This window comes from Dryobates pubescens, chromosome 28, assembly GCF_014839835.1.
Source record: "Dryobates pubescens isolate bDryPub1 chromosome 28, bDryPub1.pri, whole genome shotgun sequence".
In the NCBI taxonomy this organism is placed as follows: Eukaryota; Metazoa; Chordata; class Aves; order Piciformes; family Picidae; genus Dryobates; species Dryobates pubescens.
The window spans coordinates 12,502,011-12,528,040 of record NC_071639.1 but is presented as its reverse complement, the minus strand read 5'-3'; the positions used below and the strand labels follow the sequence as shown (position 1 = coordinate 12,528,040).

Sequence of the window (26,030 nt, the reverse complement as noted above, 5' to 3'; positions counted from 1 at the left end):
CCCACCATCCATTTGAGTTCTTTTCTTTCTCATCTCCACAAAATATCGACCCCCCTCCTCCCCATGCCTGTGCAGGGCAGTGTGGTGACTCAACACAGCTCTCGTTGCCACCGTCCTTTGTTGGTGAGGAGTTGAAAGCTCCAGAGAAGACAATGAATGTGTAGTTCTGTGCTGGTTTCTCAAGGTGTGTTGTTGAATTAGCGTGGTCCTAACTGTGATTTAGATGACTGTTGTCTAGGGGAGAATGTATAACTGGTTACAGAGCCTTTTGGGTGGTGTCAGGATACCATCCTGCTTAACCTTTTGTATTCTGTGAACATGTAGGGGACTTTAGTGGCAGTCGTAGCAGCAGCAGCAGCAGCAGCAGCAGCAGCTCCTCCTGGTCCCAAGCATTGCCCCTCGATGTGAAGGGACTTCCCCCCCGCCAACGTCATGGAGAGAACTCCCTAGGGATTTGTGGTGGTGTCTGGTTTGGTTTTAAAGAAAATGAAATGCAAAGTTAACGAGATCCTGGGATAGATAGTTTCTTAAGAAGAAAGGCAGCTGTGCAGTTGGGGTTGCTCAGCCACAGCCTCCCTTGCTGCTGACGTGCAGTCCGGAAGGGCAGGTGCCTGAGTGAAGGCTCCTGCGAATTTGCCAGAAGCCCTAAGCATCAACTTCTTCCTGTAAGCTGGAGGCTGTAGCTGCCCAGCCTTGGTCCAGAGTGTGCTGAGACCACACACTGAAAGAGGAGAAAGATTGGTAGCCCTGGAGTGAGACTCCCTGGGCCGCAGCCCTTGCTCGGGGTTAATAGAGCTGGAGCCTATCAAAACTTCAAGTCGCTTTCCATTTGTAGCCCCTGAGTTAGCAAGTCACACGTAAGGGAACGCACTCTGACACATCCCAGGGCGGGGGTAAGTTAATTAGAGAGCCCTGGATGAGCCCTCCCATGGGCAATAAACACAGCCTGCTGGAGCCTCAAGGGGTCGGGCAGCTTTAAGCTTGGCTAATCAAACTGAAGCAACAGCCCTGCGTGAAAGGCTCCTGCCGGCCACATAGTTCCAGCAGGTATGGCTCCTTCCGTGGCCACTTCTCCTGCCAGAGGAGGCTGCTGCTGCTGCTGCTGCTTCAGTGAACAGGTAACAATCAAACACCTCAGCAAAGGGCATGGTTTGAAGAAGATTGTTTTGTGTGAATTCCTTGCCAGTGTTTGCTTGAACCTGGATGGTTTATCCTGAAGTTCTCAACGTGCTAATGCAAAGCTTACTTTTGACGATATTGAATGTGATGTATCTATAGAGAAGAACTTCCTTGCCTTACGTGAGGAGAGTAAACTTTATTTAACTTATGTAGACAAATCAAAGTGGCATTGCTCAAATCTCCTGGCCGGTGTGCAAACCAGCTTCAAAACAGCAAAGATGCAAAAAAAACCCAAACAACCCAAACCACTTAGGTCACTTTGAACGTTTGAAAACCAAAGTTCCTTCTAGAAATAGGCAATTTGCAAAGTGGTCATTCCCTGTCTGTACGCAACAAGTTCAGAGCTGAGATCAGGAGACCTTCAGAGCTGAGATCAGGAAACCTTCTCAAGCTGCAGATGTTTTTTTTCAGCGGTGCTGTTCGAGATCCCTGCGTGCACCGAGGTCAGACTGAACTGCTAAGAGCACATAACCAAACCCTCTCTCTCTTGTTGAAAGCTTAAGGTTTTATTTTTATATGGTAGAATGTTATCACTCTTACATGGCATACTCAGGATAAAGAACTTTGCTCAGGGAATATACCATTTAATGTTGTGGGGTTTGTTTCTTTTCCTTTACAGACTGGTCTACAGCCCTGCTTACTCAGAACAAACCAAATAGTCTTAGACCTTTTTATCTCTCTCTAAGTATTATGTACTGATATCAGTAACTACCTCTGAGTTGACCCAGACCTACATTTCTGATAATCAGCTCTCAGCAGTTTGTCTTTGGAGTCCCTGTGAACTGATGGAGTGTGGTTAGTTCTGTGCTGGTCGCTTCTGTGAGCCTTGGTGTCTTTACATTCACAGGGTCTGGGGGCTTTCAGAGATGCTGGGCAACCACAGCTCTCCCCCTGACTTTCCAGGGCAGAGGTGGTGGTGCTTAGCTTTTCTAAGGGGGGAGGGAAAGGGGAGGGGGGAGGTGGGGGAGGGGGAAAAAATAATTAAAAGGTTAAAAAAAGAAAAAAGAAAAAAACAACAAAACCAAGAAAAGAAAACCAAAAACTATGAAAGCATCAAGCCCACTTTGTTTACATAGGTGACAATAAAATGATGATTCTGTTTACAGCAAAAGGCTACCTCATCTTTCCTGCAGAGCCCCACCTGTGTGCTGCTCCAGCCTGGAAGGTGGCTGCTGATCTATGGTACATACTTTGGGTCTGTGCTAAACCTGTCAGTGATAGCTCACCCCTCACTGCCTACCTTATGGCAAATGCTTGTTGAAGAGGAAGCATCCAGTTGAAACTAGGAGATGTTTCCAGACATTGCTTTGAAAGTTGTTATTCTGGTGTTTGGTTTGGTTTTTTACCTCTGTCTAAAGGATTCTGGGCACTGTTCATGAGGATAAATACATCTCAGAAGAGACAGAACCACGCCTGAGTTTCAGGTACAGCAGCACGAGCTGCAGCAGGGAACTACTTAGCACTGGGCTGCAGCAGGGGGGAAAAAAATATATCTGGTTATACTTCTTCAATAGGCTGCTCCAAATCAACAAAGAACCCCTGGGAGGAGGAGGCACAGACTGAGTTTGGGATTATTCCTTCGTGTCTAAGGACACAATCAATATTCTGCAGCATTGGCTCAGCCTAGAGATCTCCTCTCTATTCACCAGCCTGGCCCTGCCAGACTGCTTCACAATCAAACTCATTTGAGGAGAGCGAGTTCAACTATCTGCTCAGAGAGAGGTCTTTTTCTCCTAACAATAGTAGAGAGAAGGTTAAAGCTGCAGCAAGGATCTTTCTCCCTCCCCCTTCCTCCACCCCCAAGTACTCAATTTGATTTAATCATAAGGGACATGATGAGGTATTTTTTACTCTCCCTCAAAGAGAGGTCAGAGGAGGTTCTACCTCAACACTTCTTTACTGCGAGGGTGATGGAGCACTGGAACAGGCTGCCCAGAGAGGTTGTGGAGTCTCCTTCTCTGGAGGCTTTCAAAATGCACCTGCAGGTGTTCCTGTGTGACCTGCCCTAGGTGATGCTGCTCTGGCAGGGGGAATGGGCTGGATAAGCTCTGGAGGTCCCTTCCAACCCCCTACTGTGCTGTGATTTATTGATGTGTGTGCTGCAAAAGTTAGGCCACGACCAAGACTTGAATGTGGAGGGAAGAGCTAAAAACCCTTTCTGCTGCAGCTGATGCTGAGTGTGGCACGGTGATACCATTTGCAACAGTTTGCTTTTAGCCAGCTTGCAGGGAGTGCCAAACACCACAGCTGGATCCTACCTCCTCCTCCTCCTCCTTTTGCAGGCCACCTTTTCCAGCCCAGTTTTACTCTGCACCAGGGTAAGCCTGGAGTTCCTGCTTCCTCATACTTAGTTCTGTGAATAGAGCCCCATTAAAGGAAAAGGAATAGGGAAAAATAAAGTGTTTATAGACCTTGTAAGGTTCTTTGTGAGAAGACTTAGAAAAGAACCTGGGAAATCTCCTCGAGTCTTAAATTTAATTTAATTAATTTATCTGTAAGAAATGTTTATCATTAAAAAAAAAAAAAGTAATTAACTATATATGTATTCCCCTGTGCTAGCTCTGAAAGTGATTGGGAAGAGATGCACACAGGTGCTTTTCATTTTCCTGGAAGTCTTGATGAGGTTGGAGTATTGGTTTAGAAGCAAGCAGAGCCTTGTGAAAGGCATCCATCTCCTTTGGCTTAGTGTATCAGCAGCAGCCTCTTCCCTGAGCTCCCTTGGTCCTGTGACACCCCCCCCACCCCTTCCAACTGGTGACTGAGAGCAAGAGGCTGATCCAGCAACACTTCTTTCCTTTCATATCCAACCCAGAGCTGTGGTGGCAGCTTTGGTGGTGATTTTTTTGTGTCCTTAATGAGACTGTTGAAGAGTACCAAGGTATTTGCTACCACTGTCATTGAACCAAGCTTGGGAGCACCCATCTTTCCAAAGGATAACTGCTTTTTGACTACCTCTTGGATGAACTTTTTAAAGCAACAAACTGGCTGACAACCATCACCAGACTGGCTTAAAAAACCCACCCCAAAACTAGTATGTGTTGCTGGTGGTAATAATAACACTGACCATACTAGAGACCAAAGTGAACACTGATGATTTTTTTTTTCCCCTCTCTGTCTTTTTAATACTGTGTCTTATCTAGTGTTTTTTAAATTATCTTCTGTAGGATAGGTTTACCTCCTTGTCCATTTGTTTTTTTGGCTGGGATGTTGTTTACAAGGTGAAATAAAAGAGAAAAACCAAATCACTTGAATGTTATCTTTGAAGAGGGAGGCAGTGGGAGTTTTGAAGGCCCTTTCACCTGTTTACTGTCTCCAGAGACTAAAGCACTGATTGCCTTTCTACATATCGTGTATTTTATATCCTCATTTCATGCCTCATGTCTTTTTGTTGGTGTTATTGTTGTGTTCCCCTCCCCCCTGTCATTCATGGATATTGTGAGGTTCAAGAGAATTACTTGATTAAAAATAAAACATATAACGTTGGCATTTACAGCAAGCCTTGGAGTCTTGTCTTTTCTTGTGTGTGCTCTCCTGTGAGGACAGGCTCAGGGAGTTGGGCTTGTGCAGTTGGGAGAAGAGAAGGCTCCAAGGAGACCTCATTCTGGCCTTCCAGTTTCTGAAGCGGCTTACAAGAAGGCTGGGGAGGGACTTTTAGAGAGTTGGGTGGTTCCATTCCTCCTAGTCCTGTCACTAATCTAAAGGAGGGGAGATTTAGATTAGATGTCAGGAAGAAGTTCTTCCCCATGAGTGTAATGAGACACTGGAACAGATTGCCCAGGGAGGTGGTGGAAGCCTCATCCCTGGAGGTTAAGTCCAGGCTGGATGTGGCTCTGAGCAACCTGATGTAGTGTGAGGTGTCCCTGCTAATGGCACTAAATTATCCTTGAGGTCTAATCACACAGAATTGCCAGGGTTGGAAGAAAGCCTCAGCCAAACTCTCAGGGCAGACCTTTCACATCCACCTGCATTCAATTAGTTTTAGGGAGATTACCTTCAGTAAAGAGAATTTGAGTCACAGAAGCAGCTGATGGGGAGAGAAAAATCTGATGCATATGTGGACCATACAAGGAATGCTGCAGAAATTGCACCCCAAACCCTATTCAGCTCCCAAACCACAAGATTCTGTCTCTTGGCTCTTGTTCTCAGTGAGAACACATTGGCCATTAAAGTGATCAGGCAGCTGAGTTACTCTCTGGGATAAAAAGCAGTTGATATCAAAGTCTCTTCTCCCATAAGCTGTAGGCTTGTACACATCTGATTTAAAATGATCAGAGGAGTTAAGTCCTGCCACCTACCAGTACCTGGAGGTGCCATCTCTGAGAGTGCTGGTGCAGTGGCAGCTCATCATTGCATGGTAAAGCAGGGGAGGGCTTCTACATGCTACCTCCAGTGTCTCTGTTTCCGTGCAGGGCTCTACACAGAATCATAGAATCAGTAAGGTTGGAAAAGACCTCAAAGAGCATAGGGAAGATTAACAGGAACATATAACCACCTCTACTAAATACAAGGCAGAGAAGGGATTGTTCTTTTTTCCTGTTGGTACAAACCCCTGCAGGCAGGGGATGCCAGCTACACACCCAGCAGACTCCACTCACAGACAATCACATCCTCGGCGCTCTCCTGTAGAGCTGCAGAGGAGGACAGCCTATGGCAGAGGATGGAGTTAATTCTGTGGATGTCCTTCTGTTTATCATGTAGGTGGTGGCCTGATTAATTAAAGACTTTTTCCCAGCAAAGTGCCCTGCTGTGCCCAGGGGCAGCTGCTGCCTGCAATGCTGTTGACCTCCAGGACCAGCAGTCCCTTGCAGAGCCTTGCCCACCGCGCTGGTGCGGGGCAGTTGCCACCACCCAGCCCCAGGCGCTGCTGGGGCTGCTGCTGCTCAGCTGGCATGCAGCTGGTCGATCTGTGGCTCCTGCTGGGTCAATATTTAGCCCCAGGCCTCGCTGCACATCACTTAGCCCAGATACTCAACGCTGGAGCAGCCAAACAGCTCCCAGAGATGAGCTGGTGTCATTACTCTGATTTTACTGGTCAGGAGATGGTGGCCTAAGCAGAAAGAGTAACCAGTACTGGCCTTACATCTCCAACCAGCTGTAGAAGTAGATTCTTTGGGTTTCTCTCCCTTTTAAAAGTGTGCTGAATTGTTATGCCCTAGGTTCTTCAAAGCAGTTGGCTAAAGAAAAGAAAACAACCTAACCACCCCCCCCACACCCCCCCCCCCAACAAATGCTCTCCCCAAACAAAACCAAAAATCTGGCTGAAAAGTACTGGAGTAACTTAAAATAAGCTAAATTTGGAGGCATTCTGGCAGCTGCCCATGAAAGAAAGCAGAAGTGCTCCTTCTCCCCCCCAGCCAAGGCAGCACAGCAAGGGTGGGGGCTCAAAGCACAGCAGGTTCCTTTCCATCCAGCCCCTGTTGCTTTCATCTCTCCCTGACCTACCCTGACAGCTGTGACAAAAAGTCACAGTCAAGCCTGCTGAACCGTAACTTCTGTGGAGTTTCAAGCCTGAGAGTTCCTGAAAAGCAGTTGTCTGGCCCAAAGCTGCATGGATTGGAGCAGAGGCTCTGCTCAGAGCCCCTCTGCTTGGCAGCCACAGCCTGGGAGGGGGAAGGGGGCAGAAGCAAGTGCCCACCCTAGAGCTGCCTGAGCCCTGGGATCTCTTTCTGTGTAGCGCCTCTTCAGTGTCCCTCTAAGCTCTTGCAGGGAGTCAAAGGGGGAAGGATTTGGGTCACAGTGAGCTTTTGTCAGCAAGGTTCCCTAAATTAGCGCCTCTCTCTGCCATAAAAAGCAGCCAGCCCATCTTGGTCTTCCCCATTCACCAGCCCTAATTACTCCGTCTCATCCCTGTCTGCTATTCACTGGCTCCCAGCCAGGCACCGGCGGCCAGGTCACAGGTCAGCAGGGAGGACAAACCTCTGCTTCCCTCAAAAGGATGGAAATGTCTGAAGTGGAGCTTCAGCAGCTCCCAGAAGGTGCCCACACCTCCAGCAAAAGCTCCAGCAGCAAAAAGCAAGGTGCCCTTACCTTCTGCAAAAGGTTCCAGGTGAGACCAGGGCTCAGGCAGTCACTGCTCCTGCACAGCATTCTCTGGCTGGTCCTTGGTTTGCCCCATCTCAGGAGGACACTCAGTGTACCCCAGATGCCTTCAGAGTGCACTGCTTTGTTCCTCAGCATTACACAGCAAGGTACCAGCCTTGGGAGCTCTCAGATCTACTCAGCTGCCTCCTCGCTTTCTCTATTGTTAGAATCACAGAACTGTTGTGATTGGAAAAGAATTTTAAGATCACCCAGACCCCCATTCTCTAACTCTGCCAAGCCTGGTGATAAACCATGGCCCTCAGCACCACATCTGCCTGCCTGAAACACCTCCAGGGATGAGGATTCAACCACCTCCCTGGGCAGCCTGTTCTAGGGCTTGTGAGAACGCTTTCAGGGAAGAATTTTCTTCTAATGGTCAGCCTAAACCTCCCCCAAGTGCAACTTGAAGCCTTTTCCTCCCATCCTCTCTCTTGTTCCAGGGAAAAGAGACCAACCCTCACCTGGCTCCAACCTCCTTTCAGGTGCTGCTGTTGTTACTAATGGGCATGAGGCAATTCTCCTCCTGGTGTCCAACCCCCCTACCCGACCTTCTGAGGGAAGAGGACCCAGCTCAGGCAAGCCCTCCAGGAGCAGCAGGTTCATCTTTCCTTCCTGCACTCCATCTGAGGGGGGCAGGGGCCATCGGCAAAGAGGCAGAGCAGCCACCTGGGATCTTGAAAGCTTTTAGGACTGCCCCAACATTAGCTGCTGCTCCCCTGTTATGCTGCACAATGCACCCAAGTTTTACTGAGGCAGGCTGTGACAAGAAATGTCCTATTTACCTGGCCAGGAGGGCAACACTCACTCTTCAAGAGCTGCACTGCAGCTGCCAAAAACTCTTTCAACAAGAGGGAAGTAGAGGCTGTCTCCTCCTCTTCATACAAGCCAGAACTGGGCCTGGGTATAAGTGCATTAAGGTTAATGGTAACATAGCATCCAGTCAGCAGGGCTGGTGAGGAAAATAAAACAGGAGTAAGAAAGCACAAAGCACACAAGAGGGTTCATTTCCAGTCCAGCCACTTCATACCAACTTGATAATGGCAGGAGACAAAGCAGAAACAAAGCCAGGACCCACAGCCAGCTCTTTATTTTCGTTTTACTTGGAAGTAAAACTAATCCACCCAGAAGCCACTGCTGTGCACTGGGGGAAATCTGAACATGGAGAGGTGCTTTCAGCTTCCTCCCAGAATTCAGCTTCTTCCTCTTGCACTGACAAGCTCTGCCACACCTGAGGGCACATCTGTTCAAGGCAGCTGCTGGAGTTCAAGCTTATCAGCAGATGGTGCTTCGAAGACATCATCTTCAACACTTTCCTCTATTGGCTTCATTTTGGCTGAAGTTCTCAGGTAGGGAGATGTCCGGCCTGGGCCTGCCACAGTGACAAAGAAAGTCCCAATTAATTCCACAAGACAGAGCTGCTACATACACCTGGTTGTGACCCAGTGTGCCCAGCCTGATGGTCCTGTCCTAGTTTTGCAAGTGAAGCTTTGCCATCAGGCCACAGGCATGAGGAGATTCTAGACGTGGGACAGCTGTGCTCTGCAGACCAGCAGCACCTGCAAGCTTCAGTCCCTGCAGCTGGCCACATGCTCAGAATTCTCCCCAAACACTGCAAATCCAAGGCTGTGACCCTGGTGCCTCCTCACCCTTACACTCACCCACTTGATGATGGGGAGAGCTGCCCCAAGTCCCAAAGGTAGGTCCACTTGCCTTGGCTGTGAGAAACTCCTCAGGGTACTGAGCAAACCTCCCTGGTGGCTGCCTGGTCACAGCCCTAACTGCCTTAAGAGCAGGCTGGAAAATACAGCAGCCCTACAACTAACCACAAAGAACACAAGATTGGGAGGTGAAGGCCACATAACTTTTGGCTGACAGGGACTCTATTGCTCTGAGAGAGTCTTACAAAAGCACAGACTCAAAGCTTGCCAGAGCAGAGCACACACAATGGCCACTGCTGCCAAGGCACTAAATGAAGTTTGGGTGCAAGTAAGTTACTTCCCTATTGTAGTTACATTTTCAGCCTGAAGGTTAAACCAGAGAGCTCCTCTGACATCAGCCAGGCAGATTGATTTCCCATTGTTCATTCTGAAATTGCTTCTGCCCTCTTGGTACCCTCTTTTAAAGTTCAACCACCACAATGGCCCAAGGCTGTAAACAGCTAGCATGAGATGATCAAAAGGATGAGGGAATTCTCTGCAGCACCATTTCAGAGGAGTAGAGAGGTAGTGGTTGCCTGACAGATCCTCTGTGTAAAAGCTAAATGAACCCCAAACAAATCCACATTTTCCTGTTAAAAATGCCAATATTCACAAGGTAACTCTTAGTGTAGAGTTATTCTTAGTGCTTAAACCCCACTTTATTAGCTGCAGAGTAAACAGCTCTGCTGAGGAAGCCTATTTATGAAGAATGACTCCTTTGTGCTGAGTAAGTTACACACAGGGAACAAAATACTAACCACAGGCAAGAGCAGCAGGTTACCAGCTCCCTGCATTTTGAGAGTCACAGTCACACAAACTACTCAGAATTAGCTTTTGAGAACTTTGTTAAAGATGAATTAGTATTTTAACACTGGAAACCTACCCGGGCAGAGGATTATTTGCACACATTTTAACCATTGGGGTCGTTAAGGACTTCTTTGTTATGACTTCATTACCATTTTTAGAGTGGTAGTAAGAAGCCTGTAAGGCTGTTCAACAGGATCCAACATAAGGTTTAACAGTGTCAAGTTGTTTGGTTCAAAGACATTGGTCTGCTGATGCCTTCCTTCATCCTGTGTTGGGCAGATGTTCAAGAGGCTGAGTCAAATCTTGAATCCGGGCTTTCCATACACCACTCTGTTGCCCTCTCTCAAGGGCCTAAGCCCCAAGACCTGTTAAAATGGCATTTACCATGAAACCAAATCCTCTTTGTAACCACAAGCTGGGTGAAACACAGCGAGCACACATCAGAGGCTAACACAAATAAATACCTGCTCTGGAGCCCACAGCACAAGGAGGACATGGATCTGTTGGAAAGGGTCCAGAGGAGGCCACAAAGAGGATGAGAGGGCTGGAGCACCTCTCCTATGAGGACAGGCTGCTCAGCCTAGAGAGGAGAAAGCTCCAGGGAGACCTTAGAGCAGCCTTCCAGCACCTGAAGGGGACCTACAGGAGAGGGATGGTTTATAAGGACGTGTGGTGATAGGACAAGGAGCAACGGTTTGAAACCAGAGTAGGGCAGATTTGGGTTGGCCATTAGGAAGAAGTTCTTTACTATGAAGTTGGTGAGACACCAGAAAGGGTTGCCCAGAGAAGTTGTGGATGTCTCATCCCTGGAAGCGTTTAAGACCAGGCTGGATGAGGCTTTGAGCAACCTGGGCTAGTGTGAGGTGTCCCTGCCCATGGCAGAGGGGTTGGAACTGGATGGTCTTCGAGGTCCCTTCCAACTCAGGCCATTCTATGAAAACAAAACCTCTCTACATCCCCTGCTTAGCTCAGAAGTTTGCAGACACAGATTCACAGACCAGCAAATGTGAGTAACCTTAACCAAGCAGCCCAGAGAAAGAGACTGTATCACCGGGAAAAAAACCCACCCAAAACAAACCCCAAACCATCAATTTCCCAATCAATGACATTTGGATGCACCACAGATGGCAAACAGAAGTACCAGGAGATAAACCAACCCCCACCTTAATACCTTTTGGAGGATGCTTGCTGAGTTAATGTGATGTTATCAACAGAAAACATCATGCTGCAAACGACTCACTCCGTAAGCATTATAGAACTCTTGTTGGTTATTTCCTTAACACAAAAGCAGAGAGTTAGTTGTGTTTCTTAGTTTAATTAACGTTCAAAACACAGTTTTGTTAGTAATTGTAGTCGGGCACCTACTAATCAGTATTTATTTTCCACCCTTTTCACTAGCAAACACTTTGATGTAAAGCTTTTATGTTCAGTTTCTGGAGGAAGCAAAAGGAGCCAAAGCTGCTTGTTTGTAGAGCAGATAAAAGCACAGGTGTGGAAAGTTTGAATTACACAGGAGTACAAAAACCTTCAAATGTTTTAAGAATATGGAAATCAGGAATCCAATCTGCTTGTTACTGTAGTAGCAAAAATAATCAATCATATTTACCATGGGATGCTTTGGTCCACACAACAATCACCCAGCTATGACAAGACAGTATTCCTGCAGGGCTCCTATGCAGAGAGGCTTCTCTTATTTTAATGAAGAATAAATGAATGTTAAAGGTTGTCACCTTCCACATGCTCCTCACTAAATGTTCTGAGGATTTTGTTTGGTTTTTTTCAAGTAAACCAATTATCATTGCAGGAGAAGGATTGAGAAGAACAGCCCTGGGCCAGGAAACCTCAGGATGTTCCCCAGGCTGGGTCTGAAAAAACACAGAGCTAAAAACCCAAAGCAAACTCTGACTGCTGCTCTGAGAGCACCCAGGAGGAGGTTTCTAAAACCACCAAGGTTAGAAGAATCCAGTGGGGAGACCCTGGCACAAGGTTGCTCAGGGAGGTTGTGGATGCTCCCCCCAAGAGGTGTTCAAAGCCAGGTTGGAAGAGACCTTGAGCAGCCTGGGCTAGGGGAAGGTGTTCCTGGTTGGAACTGGATGATCTTTAAGGTCCCTTCCAACCTAAACCACTCTATGAAGACATGGCAAGGTAAGGGGCAGGGTTTTGTTCAGTTCTCCCTGTGACCTGAAGGGAAAAACAACAAACATGTCCACAATCCACATAGAATAGATTTAAGCAGAGCTCACCTTGGTAGCAAACCCACCAGTGGCAATGACAGAACCCAGCAGTAACTAACAAGGCTATCTTGGCAGAAACAAAGATGGAAGCATCACATTTGAGCGAGATAGAGACCCCTCCATCAAGAGCTTTTATCAACCCTTTACCACAAGTCAGAGATTTCACATCAGGCAAAATGCAAAGAAGAAACACTAACACTATTTCCCAGGCTGTGTGGGTGACACCTCCACCTCCCCAAAACTAAGGGCAGTGCTGGAGCTGGGAGGCTGCTGCCACATCTGCTGTTGCCAGTGGGAGGGTGGCACTGTCAGCTACACCAGCCACCGCTGGACTGGCCAGTTTCAGGAGATAAAAGACATTTAAAGCTCTCTCTTGGGAAAGGTGCACCTCACACACCAGAAAACACGGTACACAAACCAGGAAGTACAACAGAGAGAAGTGTATTTATGAAGGCTGTGCCAAGCATGGACACATCTCAGCGACTGATGTCCTCAGCTGAACAAGACATGCATTGAGATCACCTTCTCTCCAGCCTGAAACCTTGCTGCTAAGCCTGAAAGAGAATTCTAATTCTAGCTGATGGCACACACACAGTTTTACAGTTCCTCTCAGGGCACATTTGTCCAAGGGCTCTCTACACAAGGGAGTGGCTTCAGCTTCATGGAGCTTTGATGTGGGAGGGGTGAAAAGCCAGTCCAGAGCATTCAGCTAAAGATCAGAGAACAGCCCAACACAGGAGACTTCATGGCAGGTATCTGCTACAGGCTGCCTGATCAGAAGAGCAAGTAGCTGGAAAGCTTCTTTATACAACTGGATGAAGCCTCCTGATGGCAGGCACCGGTGCCTGTGGGGAGCTTTAACCACCCCACAGCCGGTGGGAAGGCAACAGGGCTGGGAGCAGGCAGTCCAGGAGGTTTCTGGAGAGTGCAGCAGGCAGTTTCTTCACACAAGTGATCGATGAGCCAGCTAGGGAAGGTGCTCTGCTGGACCTGTCACTGATGAACAAGGAAGAACTCATCAGGGAGCTGAAGGCTGATGGCAAACTTGGCTGCAGCATCCAGGAGCTGGTGGAGTTTAAGATACTGAGAGGTGTGCAAGACAAAAAGAGAGTTACAACCCCAGAGCTGAGGGCAGGGCTCTGTGGCTTGCTCAGAGCTCTGCTTGGCAGGAACTCATGGGACACTGCCTGCAAGGGGACCCAAGGACAGATGGTTGTCCTTGAAGATCACCTGCCTCAAAACTCAAGGAAAGTCCATTCCAGTGGATAGAAAGTTGAGCAAGCGTGGGAGAAGGCTGGCATGGATGAGCAGAAAAGTCCTGAGGGAGCTCAAACACACACACATGAAGTGAAAGCAGCAATGAGATGGTGAAGAGCAGAACAAAACCCAGCTGGCAGCTGCTTGTCAGCAGTGTCCCTCCAGATCAATGACCTGGAGCATGGGATGGAGTGCATGCACTCCTGCCACCTGCACAGACAACAGCTAAGCACTGAGGGAAGCTGTTGATAAGCCAGAGGCCAGGGTGACTAATTGATAGGCCTGCAGAGGCTGGAGAAGAGAAGAGACAGAAACCACATGAAGTTCAACAAAGGCAAATTCCTGCAGCTGGGACACTAAACCTACACAGCAGTGGAGCCTGGACATCCAGTGGGTGGAAAGCAGCTTTGCACAAACAGACCTGGGGGTCCTAGTGGACACAAAATGGACTATGAGGCAGCAGAGTGCCCTTGCAGTGAAGAAGGCTATCCACATATTGAGCCAAATCAGCAAGAGCATAGCCAGCAGATCAGTGAAAAAGATGAATCCCTTCTATTTGGCACTTGGGAGGCAAGATCTGGAGTGCTGCATCCAGGGTTGGGCTTCCTCATGCATGAAAGACAAGGACATAGTGGAGCAAGTGCAGTGGAGAGCAGCCAGGATGGTCAGGGGCTGGAGCTCATAAGGTGCATGGAGAGGCTGCAGGAACTGCATATGCTCAGCCTTATGAACAGGAGGCTCTCAGGGCATCTTACTGTTGTCTTCAGCTACCTAAGGGAAGGGTATGAAGAAGACAGAGCCAGACTCTTCTCAGAGGCATGCACTAAAGAACAACAGCCAGGAGTTGCAAGAAGGGAAATCTTTTTCACTACAAAGGTGGGAAGGCCCCAAACCAGGTTGCCCAGAGGCTGTGAAAACCTTCTGCCTTGGAAATATTCAAAGCTTGACTGCTCATGGCCCTGAGCAAGCTTTTCTTGCTGACCCTGCTTTGAGCATGCTCTTGGCCTGGATGATCTCCAGAGGTTGCTTCCAACCTCAGCTGCTCTGTCATTCTAAATGTCCTTGCAGGGAATATTGCACTGCAAATTTCATCTAAACTATATCCTAGGTGTCACCCTTGGTTGCCCAGAGAAGCTGTGGATGCCTCATCCCTGGAAGTGTTTAAGACCAGGCTGGATGAGGGTTTCAGCAACCTGGGCTAGCAGGAAGTGTCTCTGCCCATGGCAGGGGGGTTGGTAGTTGATCTTTAAGGTCCCTTCCAACTCAAGGCATTCTGTGATTCCAGTAGGGTGGAACACTTAGCAAGGCTTTGGCTTCAGTCTAGCTGGGCATGCAGATGATACCAAGTTAGGGAATGAAAACAAAGACCCTCCAGCTCTGAAGGAGTTCCTGGGTGAGAACTGTGAGGAACACAATGGAGAACAGGTAATCAAATGGGCAAGCACAAGTACTTTAAAACACTTCCTCTTCCCAGCAGAGAGTTTAACCACAACAGTTAACTGGCAGTGACTCCCCCCCCTTCACATATATCTAATTACTGAACAGTATTTCTCAAACCAAGATAAATCATCCAGTACAATCCTTTCAAACTAACAGCTTAGGTTAAATGAGAAAATTGAGCATTTTCAGGGTTTCTTTTTGTTGTTCAAAAGCTGCTTCCAGAGCTCAGGCTGCTGCTGAAGTTTAGATTCAGAGGAATTGAAAATAAACAATAGCAAAAGCCTAGAAAGCAACATTTAGAAGGGTTTCTGTAATGGAATACATTCCAAGAGTAGAAGCAAAAAGGTCAGAAGTGGTTTCTTCATCTGTTCTCTACTGCTCCTGTCATACAAAGCACAGGAGAGGAGCCTAATAGGACATCTGGAGATTTTCCAGGTGGCATCAAAACCTCAGTTGTACCCCACAGCCCTCCAGACCCTGCCAAAACAAACCAGCTCAGGAGAAAATGCAGAGCACTGAGTTGCTGAGGGGAGAGGTTTTGTTTGGGTTTTGAATTTCTACAAGCACCAGCCAAAGGAGATGCTACTGGGACAGGCACTCCACAGTCACAGTTCTGCCCCATTGCTGTAAACATTCCATACCATGCCTTCACACTGTGCCAGAAATGATGATGAGCCTTGCTGGTTTCTTGCCAGTTTCTACACGAGGTAGCTTCAGTTGCAAACAAAGCCTTACACATCATCTGACTTCCCCACAGTCAGCTCCCTCCACTTAGCTACGGTACAAGCAGCATCCCAAAACCACAATACAGAACTAACCTGGTTGGAAAAGACCTTCAAGATCATCAATTCCAACCTAGAGCCTGCTCCCACTGGAGACAACAGGAGTTCTGCAGTCACCTCTTAGCTGTGACCAAAGCTAGCACATTTTGGACCATTTCTGTTGGAACTATTTGGAGCACTCACGAAGGGAAGACGCAGAGGAAGTCCCACGGAGGAACATCTGCAAGCCATCCTCACTGTCACTGGTGCTGGCCATGCTGTTCCTCATCTGCATCACAGAGAGCTGCGAGCAGAGGCTGGGCTGTCGGTCAATCTGTTTGGAAGCCTGAAAGGAACAAATCCACAGCATTTATTAGCAGAGTTATCAAGTAAATTAATGGAAGGATAATGATCTCCTGTGTGGGAGATGCTCTGGCCTCAGCCACTCAGGAACCCAAGCACTGCAGAGAGCCTTCTGCTCTAACCAGTGTTAATTGGTTCAAATGAAGACAGATGTCAGCAATCTATTAGAACATTGAAAAAGTATCAAAACTCAGATTCATTAGGCAACTTTAATGGTTTTGTACTGGACTGCCCATGTAGTTTCCAACAGAAAGGTTGGCTCTTGTTCTTGGATAGTTCATTGGTTCAAGGTATGATGCTCTACAATTAAACACAGCTTTTATGCTGAGCCTGGTCCTCCTTGCTGCACAAGGCAGCGTGCTGGATAGAGAGTGCAGCAACTTATATCTTAACAGGAACTTGTTTGTTTCAGCATGCTAGAAAAGGGTAAATGTCATTCCTTCCTGGCATCTGACCCTTTGGCCCTTGATTTCACTGAAGACAGGTTAAAGGTATCACATGAACATTATCCTTTGCCTGTCAGCTGGCTTTAGGAGCTTCCATTTGCTTTGAGCAGTCTGAGATTGTCAAAAGGCCTTAGGAGCTTCCATTTGCTTTGAGCAGTCTGAGACTGTCAAAAGGCCTTAGGAGCTTCCATTTGCTTTGAGCAGTCTTCCTGAGATGCCTCTGCACTCTAATATTTACATGAAACTTGTCCCTTAAGTATTCCTGCAAGCCAGAAAGCTGTTTCAGTGTATGTGAAAGGCAGGAATCAATGACCAAAGCATAATGGAACATTGCCAGTCAGGAGGAGCATCTCTTGAGCCACCAGCCACCATACCTCCCAGCTGGCTTAGAACTATTTCTGCCTGTCAATCAGCTCTGACTCTCATTTGCTCATCTTTCTTGCCTGTGACTGTACTAACTTTGACCCAACATTGCTCCTGACAAGCACCTTGCACTGACTCAGACTTTGGTACTGCAAGGCAATGGGTGTGAATTCAGCAGCTGATAGCAGGGTGTTAAGAGAATAGAAAAGGTGCTGGAGGGCAGTTCAAAGTTGAAGCAACAAAGCATTTGTGTGGAGGAGGAAGAGTCCTGAGTGAAATCTCTTTTTGCTTACCTTGTCATTCAGGGTTGGGTCGTTCAATGAATAGAGTTTATTGGTAATATCTTTGCCAATAAGATACTTAAAGATCTCATAAAGGAATGGCTCAGATTCCAGGAAATAAGTCAGCCTTTCCCTGGACCAGCACAGGAACTTGCAGTTATCATCTGCAACAATGGTGACCTGAGAAAGAGACATGCTCAGAATCAGCACTCCTCTTCTGCTCTCAAACAAGTGAGACCATTGCATTTGTGCTCCCAGCTAAAACAACTCTTGGGGCCACAAAACTTAGAGCAGCTGAGGGAACTGGGATTGGTTAGCCCAGAGAAAAAGAGGTTGGACCTAAGTGGGTGTTGGTCTCTTCTCCCTATAACAAGTGATAGGATGGGAAGAAAAGGCTTCAAGCTGCACTTGGGGGAGGTTTAGGTTGACCATTAGAAGAAACTTCTTCCCTAAAAGGATTCTCAAGCAGGCTGCCCAGGCAGGTGTTTGAATCCCCATCCCTGGAGGTGTTTCAGAAAGGCAGAGATGTGGTGCTGAGGGCCATGGCTTAGCACCAGACTTGGTAGAGCTAGAGAACAGTTGGACTCAATGATCTGAAAGGTCTTCTCCAACTGCAGTGATTCTCTGATTCTACAACTCGCTATCAACAGCCACAGAGGAGCTTGCAGCCTCTCCAGGCAGTCTGGATCTGCCAGGCTCATCCCCCTGTGCCAGCAGAGGGCAATGGCAGACCAAACCCTGCACCACTCAGGGCTGCCCAGCTGTAGCTTTTGCAGGGGAATCTACCCAGGAATCAGGTGCTCTCTGCTGTTGCAGGCTAATGTTACATCCTGGGAATTAATACACATATAAAGCCAAAGAAACAAAGGGAATCTGGTACACATCCACAGAGCTGAACTTCAGCCTGTAATGAAAGCAGGCAGGCTGAGGAAGAGTTTGGCAGCATTGCCAGCAGATGGGGTCCTTAAGATTTGAATCCTCTCTTGCAGCAAGGCTGATTTGATTTAGATGGCAGCAACAAGCCCAGCTCAGGAGTGGAGGGTGCCACACCACACCAGATCAGTTTAAAGGCAGGCAGAAGATTGGTCTCCCTGAAGGGAAAAGGCTCAATCCTCAATTTGTATCCAGTGGGTTATGAGAGAAACAGGCTGTGCCAGGAGGGCAGAATGCATCTGGGAAACTCTCTTGGCAGTGAGCCTAGTATTTGACTGGAAGATATGACATCAGCCACTGATTTTAGAGTCTGTATTGCTCTGTGCCACTCCCCTTCTGCCAGGGTATCACCCAGTCAGCCACAGCCTGGTCATTATTACACACAGTTAAAGAACTTCAAGTGAGAGACAACAAAATAACCATTCCAGTTCTCTAAGAGTATTTGCCCCAGGAGCTGTAGGATAGTATGAGAGAGAATGGATTGAAGCTTGAGGAGGGCAGACTGAGAATGGAGATTAGGAAGAAATTCTTTAGAGTGAGGGTGGGGAGACACTGGCACAGGCTGCCCAGGGAGGCTGTGGATGTTCCTTCCCTGGAGGTGCTCAAGGCCAGGCAGGATGAGTCCTTGAGCAACCTGGGCTGGTGGGAGATGCCCCTGCCCATGGCAGGGAGGTTGGAACTGGGTGGTGTTTAAGGTCCCTTTTAACCCAAGCTATTCTATGGATTATTTTAGCCTGTTCAATCCATTTCAGAATCTATGAATATCCTTCAATGCAGCAGCTTAACTGCACATTTCTGACACCCACACCCTTACCTTTCTCCACATGAATATTTTCATCCAAAATGCTGTGACCTCTTACAGCTCCTGTTGCTTTCACAACTTTCAAACCAACAGAAGCATTAATCCATTTAGACAAATACCTAACTCAAACTACTAATGCCTGAATCACAGCATCAGAATGGCTGGAACAGACCTCTAAGATCATCAGGTCCATTAGTGATTCATTTTAGTAGCACCAAATATGGCAATCATTAATTTTTCTTCCCCTGCTCCCATCTTCTCTTTTCCCACTAAAGCTCTCCTTGGTTATTTGCCCTGAATAATCTCTTAACACAAAATGAACTTGGAGACAGTAAAAGAGAAGAGAGCAGCAGAAGGCAGACTGCTCAGCAAGCACTACAGAATCAGAGTTAGTTCTGGTGTCACCTGGCCTACCAAGAGCAAGCTGACACAGCTGTGTGGTACAGCTTCAGTTTGCCTCAAAAGGAGGAAGGGAGAACAAGGTGCTCCAGGATGCATGGGCTGGGAGAACTGGAGAAAGGAGCACTTGCTGTGCCCATGCTGGCTACACAGACAGACTGGGCACTGCTGGCTGGTTGGGGGAAGATGGCACCTTTCAGAAGGAGGCAGCCATGCAGCATCTTAGCTGCCAGCCACTGCAATGAACTCAGCTGGGTCACAAAGCCAGGAGTCACCACATCACTCTGGGATGTGACTGCCTGTACCAAGCTCTCCTGGTGGAAGTGTGAGGCAGAAAGGGACTGCTGCTGCATAAGAAAAGCCACTGATCAGTTCCTGCCAGTTTGACCTTGCAACTATAAAAACATTTGGGTTTTACCTTGCAATTATACAAACATTCTGAACTGAGCTCTTATGAAGACACAGAATCGTTAGGGTTGGAAGGCACCTCAAGGATCATCCAGTTCCAACCCCCCTGCCATGGGCAGGGACTCCTCACACTACAGCAGGTTGCTCACAGCCACATCCAGCCTGGCCCTAAAAACCTCCAGGGTTGAGGCTTCTACATCCCAACATTTAAACAATGTCTCACAGCCTTTCCCAGTTACTCTGGAGATGGTTCCCTCATGGATCACCACTCCCAGAAAGATGGCCAAAAAAAAAACCACCCCAAAAGATGCAAGTTAAGCAGTTCACTGCTGCTGGAATTTGTGCCCTGGTTTTGCATGACCTCCTCAGCTTCTCTGCAGTGAGATCTAAACCAAACAAGTTGTACCTGGAATTTCTCACCCCGGTTCATCTGCGTGGAGCGGAACTCAGGAGAGTCGATAAAGGCACAGGGGTAAATATTGTGCAGGAAGTGCCCTCGATAAGACACCTTCATTCTGGAAATCAAACCACATGCAACAGCATTTTAAAAGAGGTGGAAGCTGGTGAACTGAATTCTGGATTTGGATACGGGTGCTGACAGCAGTAAAGCAGTGGGGAACAGGCAAAAATGTATTCATCCTCTGGAGGCTCAGCCCCAGAGCTGCCCTGTTTGCCACCTACACCTCCACTGACTCCAAGCAGAGCAGGCTGCCAGCCAATCTGGGCTGCCAAACGTGGTGTGTATCCTCAGAACCAGAGGAAAGAGGTCTGCAGGGTTATGCTCTACCCCCAGAGCAGAATCAGGGCTTATTTAGGCAGCCAGCTTTGCAGGAGCGAGCAGCTGATGTCTTAAGGAAAACAATGAAGCAACAATATGTCTTAATGACTTAAGGAAAACAGTGAAACAATGAAGGGAAACAGAGACTGCTTAAAACAGTGGCCAGAACTTAGCAAGAGCTTCAAGAGTACAGCCTGGCCATGGACAGTCCCTGGGCAGTGCAGCTGCCCCTCTCTGCTTGCACATCAACATGCAATGAATCCACTCCAACAAGCTTGTTTAAAGGCTGCTGGAGGGGCATTTTTTCCCTCCCCTCTTCCCTTAGGCACAATATTTTTTAACCTCACAACCTGAGAACGCACTGAGAAGAGGCCTTAGATGTCCAAGACTCAAGCAAACCTCTTGCTTGTTCTGGAAGACTCTGCATTACAGATGGCATTCCCACTAAAATCCAGGCAGCTGCACACACACCTGGAGACACGATGTGCCCCCAGTGAGACCCACCACAGCCGTTTGCAAACAGTGCCACAAAGCAGTCCACACCTACAGATCATTCAGCCACAGCCCAGGACTCTCTACAAACAATAACATTCAAAAAGCTAAGCCAAAAACCCCAGCAGCTTTCTGATCTATTCAGCCATCACATAAAGCATGAGACTGGCCCCAGGCTTTACAGAACCTACTTCCCCTTCAGCAGGATGCTTAGCCTATCATCAACTGAGGTTTTATCTTCTGCAGCATAGGCTTGACCTGTCTTTAAAGTCTGAATGTTGCAGAATTGTCCTGTTAGTCTCTGGAAGAGCTCTGGAGGCACGTGGAGAGGCTCAAACATTCTCTTGTAGAGGCTGCTCAGTTCCTTCTCTATCTTGATCTAGAATGCCAAGACACAAGACACCAACAAACACAGATGCATTGGTTAAAGAAGGGTGAGGCTTCACACATGCTTTAGCTGCTTCGTTTGAGGAACATCTTTGACTGCCATTATGCTTCAGCAAGACAAGAAGGGCTGAAATGTGACATTTTATCCACAGGCACTGCCCATGACAGGCTGACCAAAACCTTATCTAAGACTGGCACCCTGGTGCTCTGGAATGCTGTTCCACCCAAGGAGCACATCAAATCAGACACAAGGTGTCTTCTGAGACCTCTGCTGATGCAACAGCAAACAGGACTTGGGACAGAATTACAGGGGGGGAAAAAAGCCAAATGCAAAACAAGAGGTTGGTTGCATTTCTCACACCACATGCACCCTCATGCTGGCCATCTCTCCAGCTCTTCTGGGAGCCCCTTCCATCCCTGAGCTTCTTGGCTTGCTTGCAGTAGAAAAGCAAGCAAGTCCTGAACAACAAACCCATCCTATTGAAACCACATGTGATGAGGGAGGAAAAAACAGCCCCAGAACATTGCCAGCTGAACATCCCACATCCAGGAGCCCACCCAAACGCAGGCAGCGGCAGAGAGCGAAAGGATGTTGGCTGAAATCCACCAGCCTGGAAATCTTTCCTGAATGAAGGCAGCAGGGAATGAGACAGTGTCCTGGCCTCCCTGAAAGCAGAGGCAGCCTGAACAAAGCCTGCATATTTGCTGGGAGGGAAACAAATTAGAGCAATAAGCACCAGATAATGAAAAGATAAAACACAGAACAAGGGAAGGCATTAAAAAAAAAGAAATCAATAAAAAAAAGGAAGGAAAGGAGAAAGTCAGCACTTCAACAAATGGGAAGGCTCCACGTTTATGCAGTTTTCTACATTTGTTTCTATCTGAATGTTACAAACAAGGGAAGGAGAGAGAGCTGCAGCACCTCTCCTATAAATACAGGCTGGGAGAACTGGGGCTGTTCAGCCTGGAGAAGAGAAGGCTCCAGGGAGACCTCAGAGCTGCATTTCAATATCTGAAGGAGACCTACAGGAAGGCTGGGGAGGGACTGTTCAGAAGGGCCTGTGGGGATAGGGTGAGGGGCAGTGGTTTGAAATTAGAACAGGGGAGGTTTAGGTTGCACATTAGGAGGAAGATCTGCACAATGAGGGTGGGGAGACACTGGAACAGGTTGCCCAGGGATGTGACTGAGGCCCCCTCCTTGAAGACATCCAAGGTCAGACTTGATGTGTGCCTGGGCAGCCTGCTCTGGTTGGAGGTGTCCTGGCTGCCTGCAGGGGGGTTGGACAAGATAACCTTGGAGGGTCCCTTCCAACCCAATGCAATCTGTGGACACCGTAGACAGACTTCAGATGGCTTGCCTCACACCAGCTCTTCACCCTCCATGAGCACAGCTGACTGCTCCTGCAGTCATGCCTGTGGGTCATGTTCCAAATGAGCCATATGGGTAGGTATAATGTTTTGTTCAGCAGTGGCTGAAATATTCTGGGCCGCTGCCAGAGCTTCGAATCAGAGCTCTGTAGAGACACTGATTAGACTCTCCCTCAGCTTCCACTCAGACTGAAAAAGCCAAATCTCTAAAGCTCCAAGGAGTCAAACCCACAGAACTCCGAGTCTCCTGGTCAGAAGAGAAGCTTGCTGCTGTTTTGCATGCTCCATTTAATAAAATAAATATTTAACAACTGGACAGATCAATTATTCATTTGGCAGCATGACTGACTTGTCATTATTCTGCCATTCCTTTCTTTCCTGAAAAGGAGGATTTGTGAAGATGACCAAATAAAACTGGTTTTGAGATGGGCAATGCAATAGCTGCAGACAGAAAAGTCTCATTCAAAATGATTTCCTAAGAGCTTGGTTTCATTTAGTTAGTTAGCCTTTTAAAACCGCTGTGATTTGAGGTGGTGCATCAGGCAGCATGGGCATGGCTGACTAGCAGACTTCTGGGGCAGCTTCACCCTGCTGTCTTGATGACATAAGTGGATTGAACACGCTAGAAGAACTCATAGAATGGGTTGGGTTGGAAGGGATCTGAAAGATCATCCAGTTCCACCCCCCTGCCATGGGCAGGGACACCTCCCACCAGCCCAGGTTGCTCAAAGCCTCATCCAGCCTGGCTTTGAACACCTCCAGGAAAGGGACACCCACAGCCTCCCTGGGCAACCTGTTCCAGTGTCTCCCCACCCTCACTCTCAAGAATTTCTTCCTAATCTCCAGTCTAAATCTGCCCTCCTCAAGCTTCAATCCCTTCCCTCTCATCCTATCACTACAAGCCCTTGTAAGAAGTCCCTTGGTAACAGCAGCACCAGAGACACAAACCAAATAGAATCTTACCCTTAACTGGGAAGCTTCCTCTCCTGGAACAATTTAAATGACTGGAAATCTTCACTGCACATCTATAAATGCTCAGGGGGGGATCAGTCTAGCTAGTTTTAAGCTGTCTTCTATGCAAGACAGAAGTCAAGCTTTCTGCTGCCTTGCCAGGAGAACAGGAGGTTGCTAATTTCCTAGCTGCTTTCTTGCCCAGGCTGTGTTGACTTGAAGAGCTGATTTCCAGCTAGTGGCTATGTTGTGCCAGCTGCTCCACACTTGCAGAATCACAGAATGTTAGGGGTTGGAAGGGACCTCAAAAGATCATCTAGTCCAGCCCTCCCCTGCCAGAGCAGCATCACCTAGGGAATGTGTCTGATTCTGGGTGGTTATTCCCAACTTAAAAATAAATAGATGTCTGTCCCAGAATGCTCAATTTTAAGTACCTTAGCAGGATTTTATTTCAGGAGGTCTGTATGCATGTACTTTGGTGAGTGGGGAACATGACAAAACAACAAAACAAATCTCCTACCACCAGCCAAACACACACACAGAAACAACCCCCTCCAAAACCACCAATCAAAAGAACCAAAACCACCAACCAAAAGAACCAAAGCAAACACAGAAAAATAAGCCCCCAAATACCATTTCTGGTCTCTCTGCAAAGAGCACATCAGCCCTCTCTTACCACCAAAGCCAAACACAACCAAACCAACCACAGGTGACCTCTTCCCAAGAACATGGATTTCAGGGAAATAGTTCTGTGCTGCATCAGATCTTATGGTCTGCACCCTCCCTGGAGCAGCCAGCTGCCCTTACCCAAGGGGTCTCCTGTCTAATTCAAGGGCTGCTGTGGCATTCCTTGGCTTGCCCAGCAGACATGGGCAAAAGTGAGGTTTTTGTTGCACCTTGCCAGCCTGCCAGGGCAGGGCAGCTGTGGGACCTACCGGCCGCCTTTTATACACCAGGTAGATGAAATGCAAAAGGTTGACCACCAAAAACACCGAGTTCCAGATCATGATGTCCAAGGCACAACGGTAGAGTGTAGCCCAAATGATGAACAATGCACAGCCTGTACAAACAGAGAAGGAAGGCAAATTTGTGAGCATAAATCTGATGAAGAGAGACCAAAGGAGCTGGGGGTGGTTGGTTTAGAAACGAGGAGGCTGAGTGGAGACCTCATGGCTGTCTACAACTACCTGAAAGGACACTGTAGAGAGGCTGGTGCTGGTCTCTTCTCACAGGTAACTAGTGACAGAACAAGAGGGAATGCCTCAAGCTGTGACTGGGTAGATTTAGACTAGACATTAGGAAACATTTTTATTTCCCCAGCAAGTGTGGTCAGAGTGCAGGGAGGTGGTGGAGTCACCAACTCTGGATGTGTTTAAAGGTGGTTTGGATGTGGTGCTTGGGGATATGGTTTAGGGGTGACCCTTGTGGAGTAGGCTTATCAGTTGGACTTGGTGATCCTGAGGCTCTTTTCCAACCTGAATGTTTCTGTGATTCTGCATGGATGTTTTAAGAGCCTTGCTAAATGAAGTCTCTCAGGGTCAGAGCAGAGCTCCTCCACCAAAAACACCTTCAGAAGAGTACAACAACTATGAACACATGCTAGAATTCCACTGGAAGCCAAAGGGACCAGGAGAAAGCTCTGTAAGGGTCCCAAAGTGGTGTTTGTGTTACAGGAGAGATTATTCTGCAAACCTTTCCAGGATGATTCTCCTACCTATGGTCAGCAGGCCTCGCAGCAAAATCATGTGAAGATTCAGAGTGGTTGGAATAACCAGGCCAACTGCAAAGCAAATGTTTGCCACGTGGAAAACAAGGTGATGGATCTCTTTCCAGTTTTCACAGGCAGTCTCATTGAGTGTGGCATTTGAGTCTGGAATAAAACCTGGTGGAGTGACAGTGAGTGGGCTCATTGCTGTAGTATCCATCTTGGAGACTCCTGAAATGAGGGAGAGAGGGGAAAAATTAAAAATCACTGTGCTTTAAACTGAAAGAGATGAGACACTGTGGTGTCTGGATGCCAGCTGCCCAGCAGTGATGCTCTACGACCCCCAGATGGTCAGGGCAGAAAAAAATCTACCAAGAGGCTCATGGGCTGAGATAAGGACAGAGAGATATCAGCCAGCAGTTGCCATTGAGGATAAACCAGACTCACCTTTGGGAAACACCTTTCTCACCAATCATGTCAGAGTATGATAATGAAAAATACAAACTAACTCTTAAAACATCTTCCTGGGCTCAACTTTCCTCCCCATTTCTCTACTTCCTCCCCCCACAGCAGCAGAAGGAACAGGGAGGTTTCATCACCCATCATTTCTGCAGCTGCTTCCCCCTCAGGAGGGCTCCTCACACTCTTCAGCTGCTCCCCCATTAACCATCATGGGCTGCAGGGGGGCAGCCTGCCCCACCGTGGTCTTCACCGCACATGGGCTGCAGGGAATCTCTGCTCTGGCACCTGGAGCATCTCCTCTTCTCCCTCCTTCACTGCCCATGGTGTCTGGACTTGGGATGTGGAGGGATTTTGAGCTGCTTCACCTGTGCTTATCATTATTCTCCCTGCAAACAACTTGTGTACAAGGCATGAGCAAGCTAGACAAGTTCTGAGA

At 47.8% G+C, this 26,030-nt stretch overlaps 1 protein-coding gene across 2 annotated transcripts; it reads right to left on the bottom strand.

Moving 5' to 3' along the window:
* Nucleotides 1-8,383: 8,383 nt before the first annotated feature.
* BVES (blood vessel epicardial substance) lies at nt 8,384-25,361 on the bottom strand. 2 transcript variants are annotated; one of them, XM_054174054.1, is made up of 7 exons: nt 25,142-25,361; nt 24,363-24,487; nt 20,913-21,100; nt 19,858-19,966; nt 16,922-17,089; nt 15,661-15,802; nt 8,384-8,629 (listed from the first exon to the last, which is right to left on the bottom strand). In XM_054174054.1, exons 1-7 carry the CDS (start codon nt 25,350-25,352, stop codon nt 8,505-8,507), a joined length of 1,068 nt encoding a protein of 355 aa, XP_054030029.1. In that variant the 5' UTR covers nt 25,353-25,361; the 3' UTR covers nt 8,384-8,504. The 2 variants fall into 2 exon arrangements, with proteins under 2 accessions (XP_054030029.1, XP_054030030.1); XM_054174055.1 differs by lacking the exon at nt 8,384-8,629 and adding an exon at nt 10,848-11,039.
* Between the last annotated feature and the right edge of the window lie 669 nt (nt 25,362-26,030).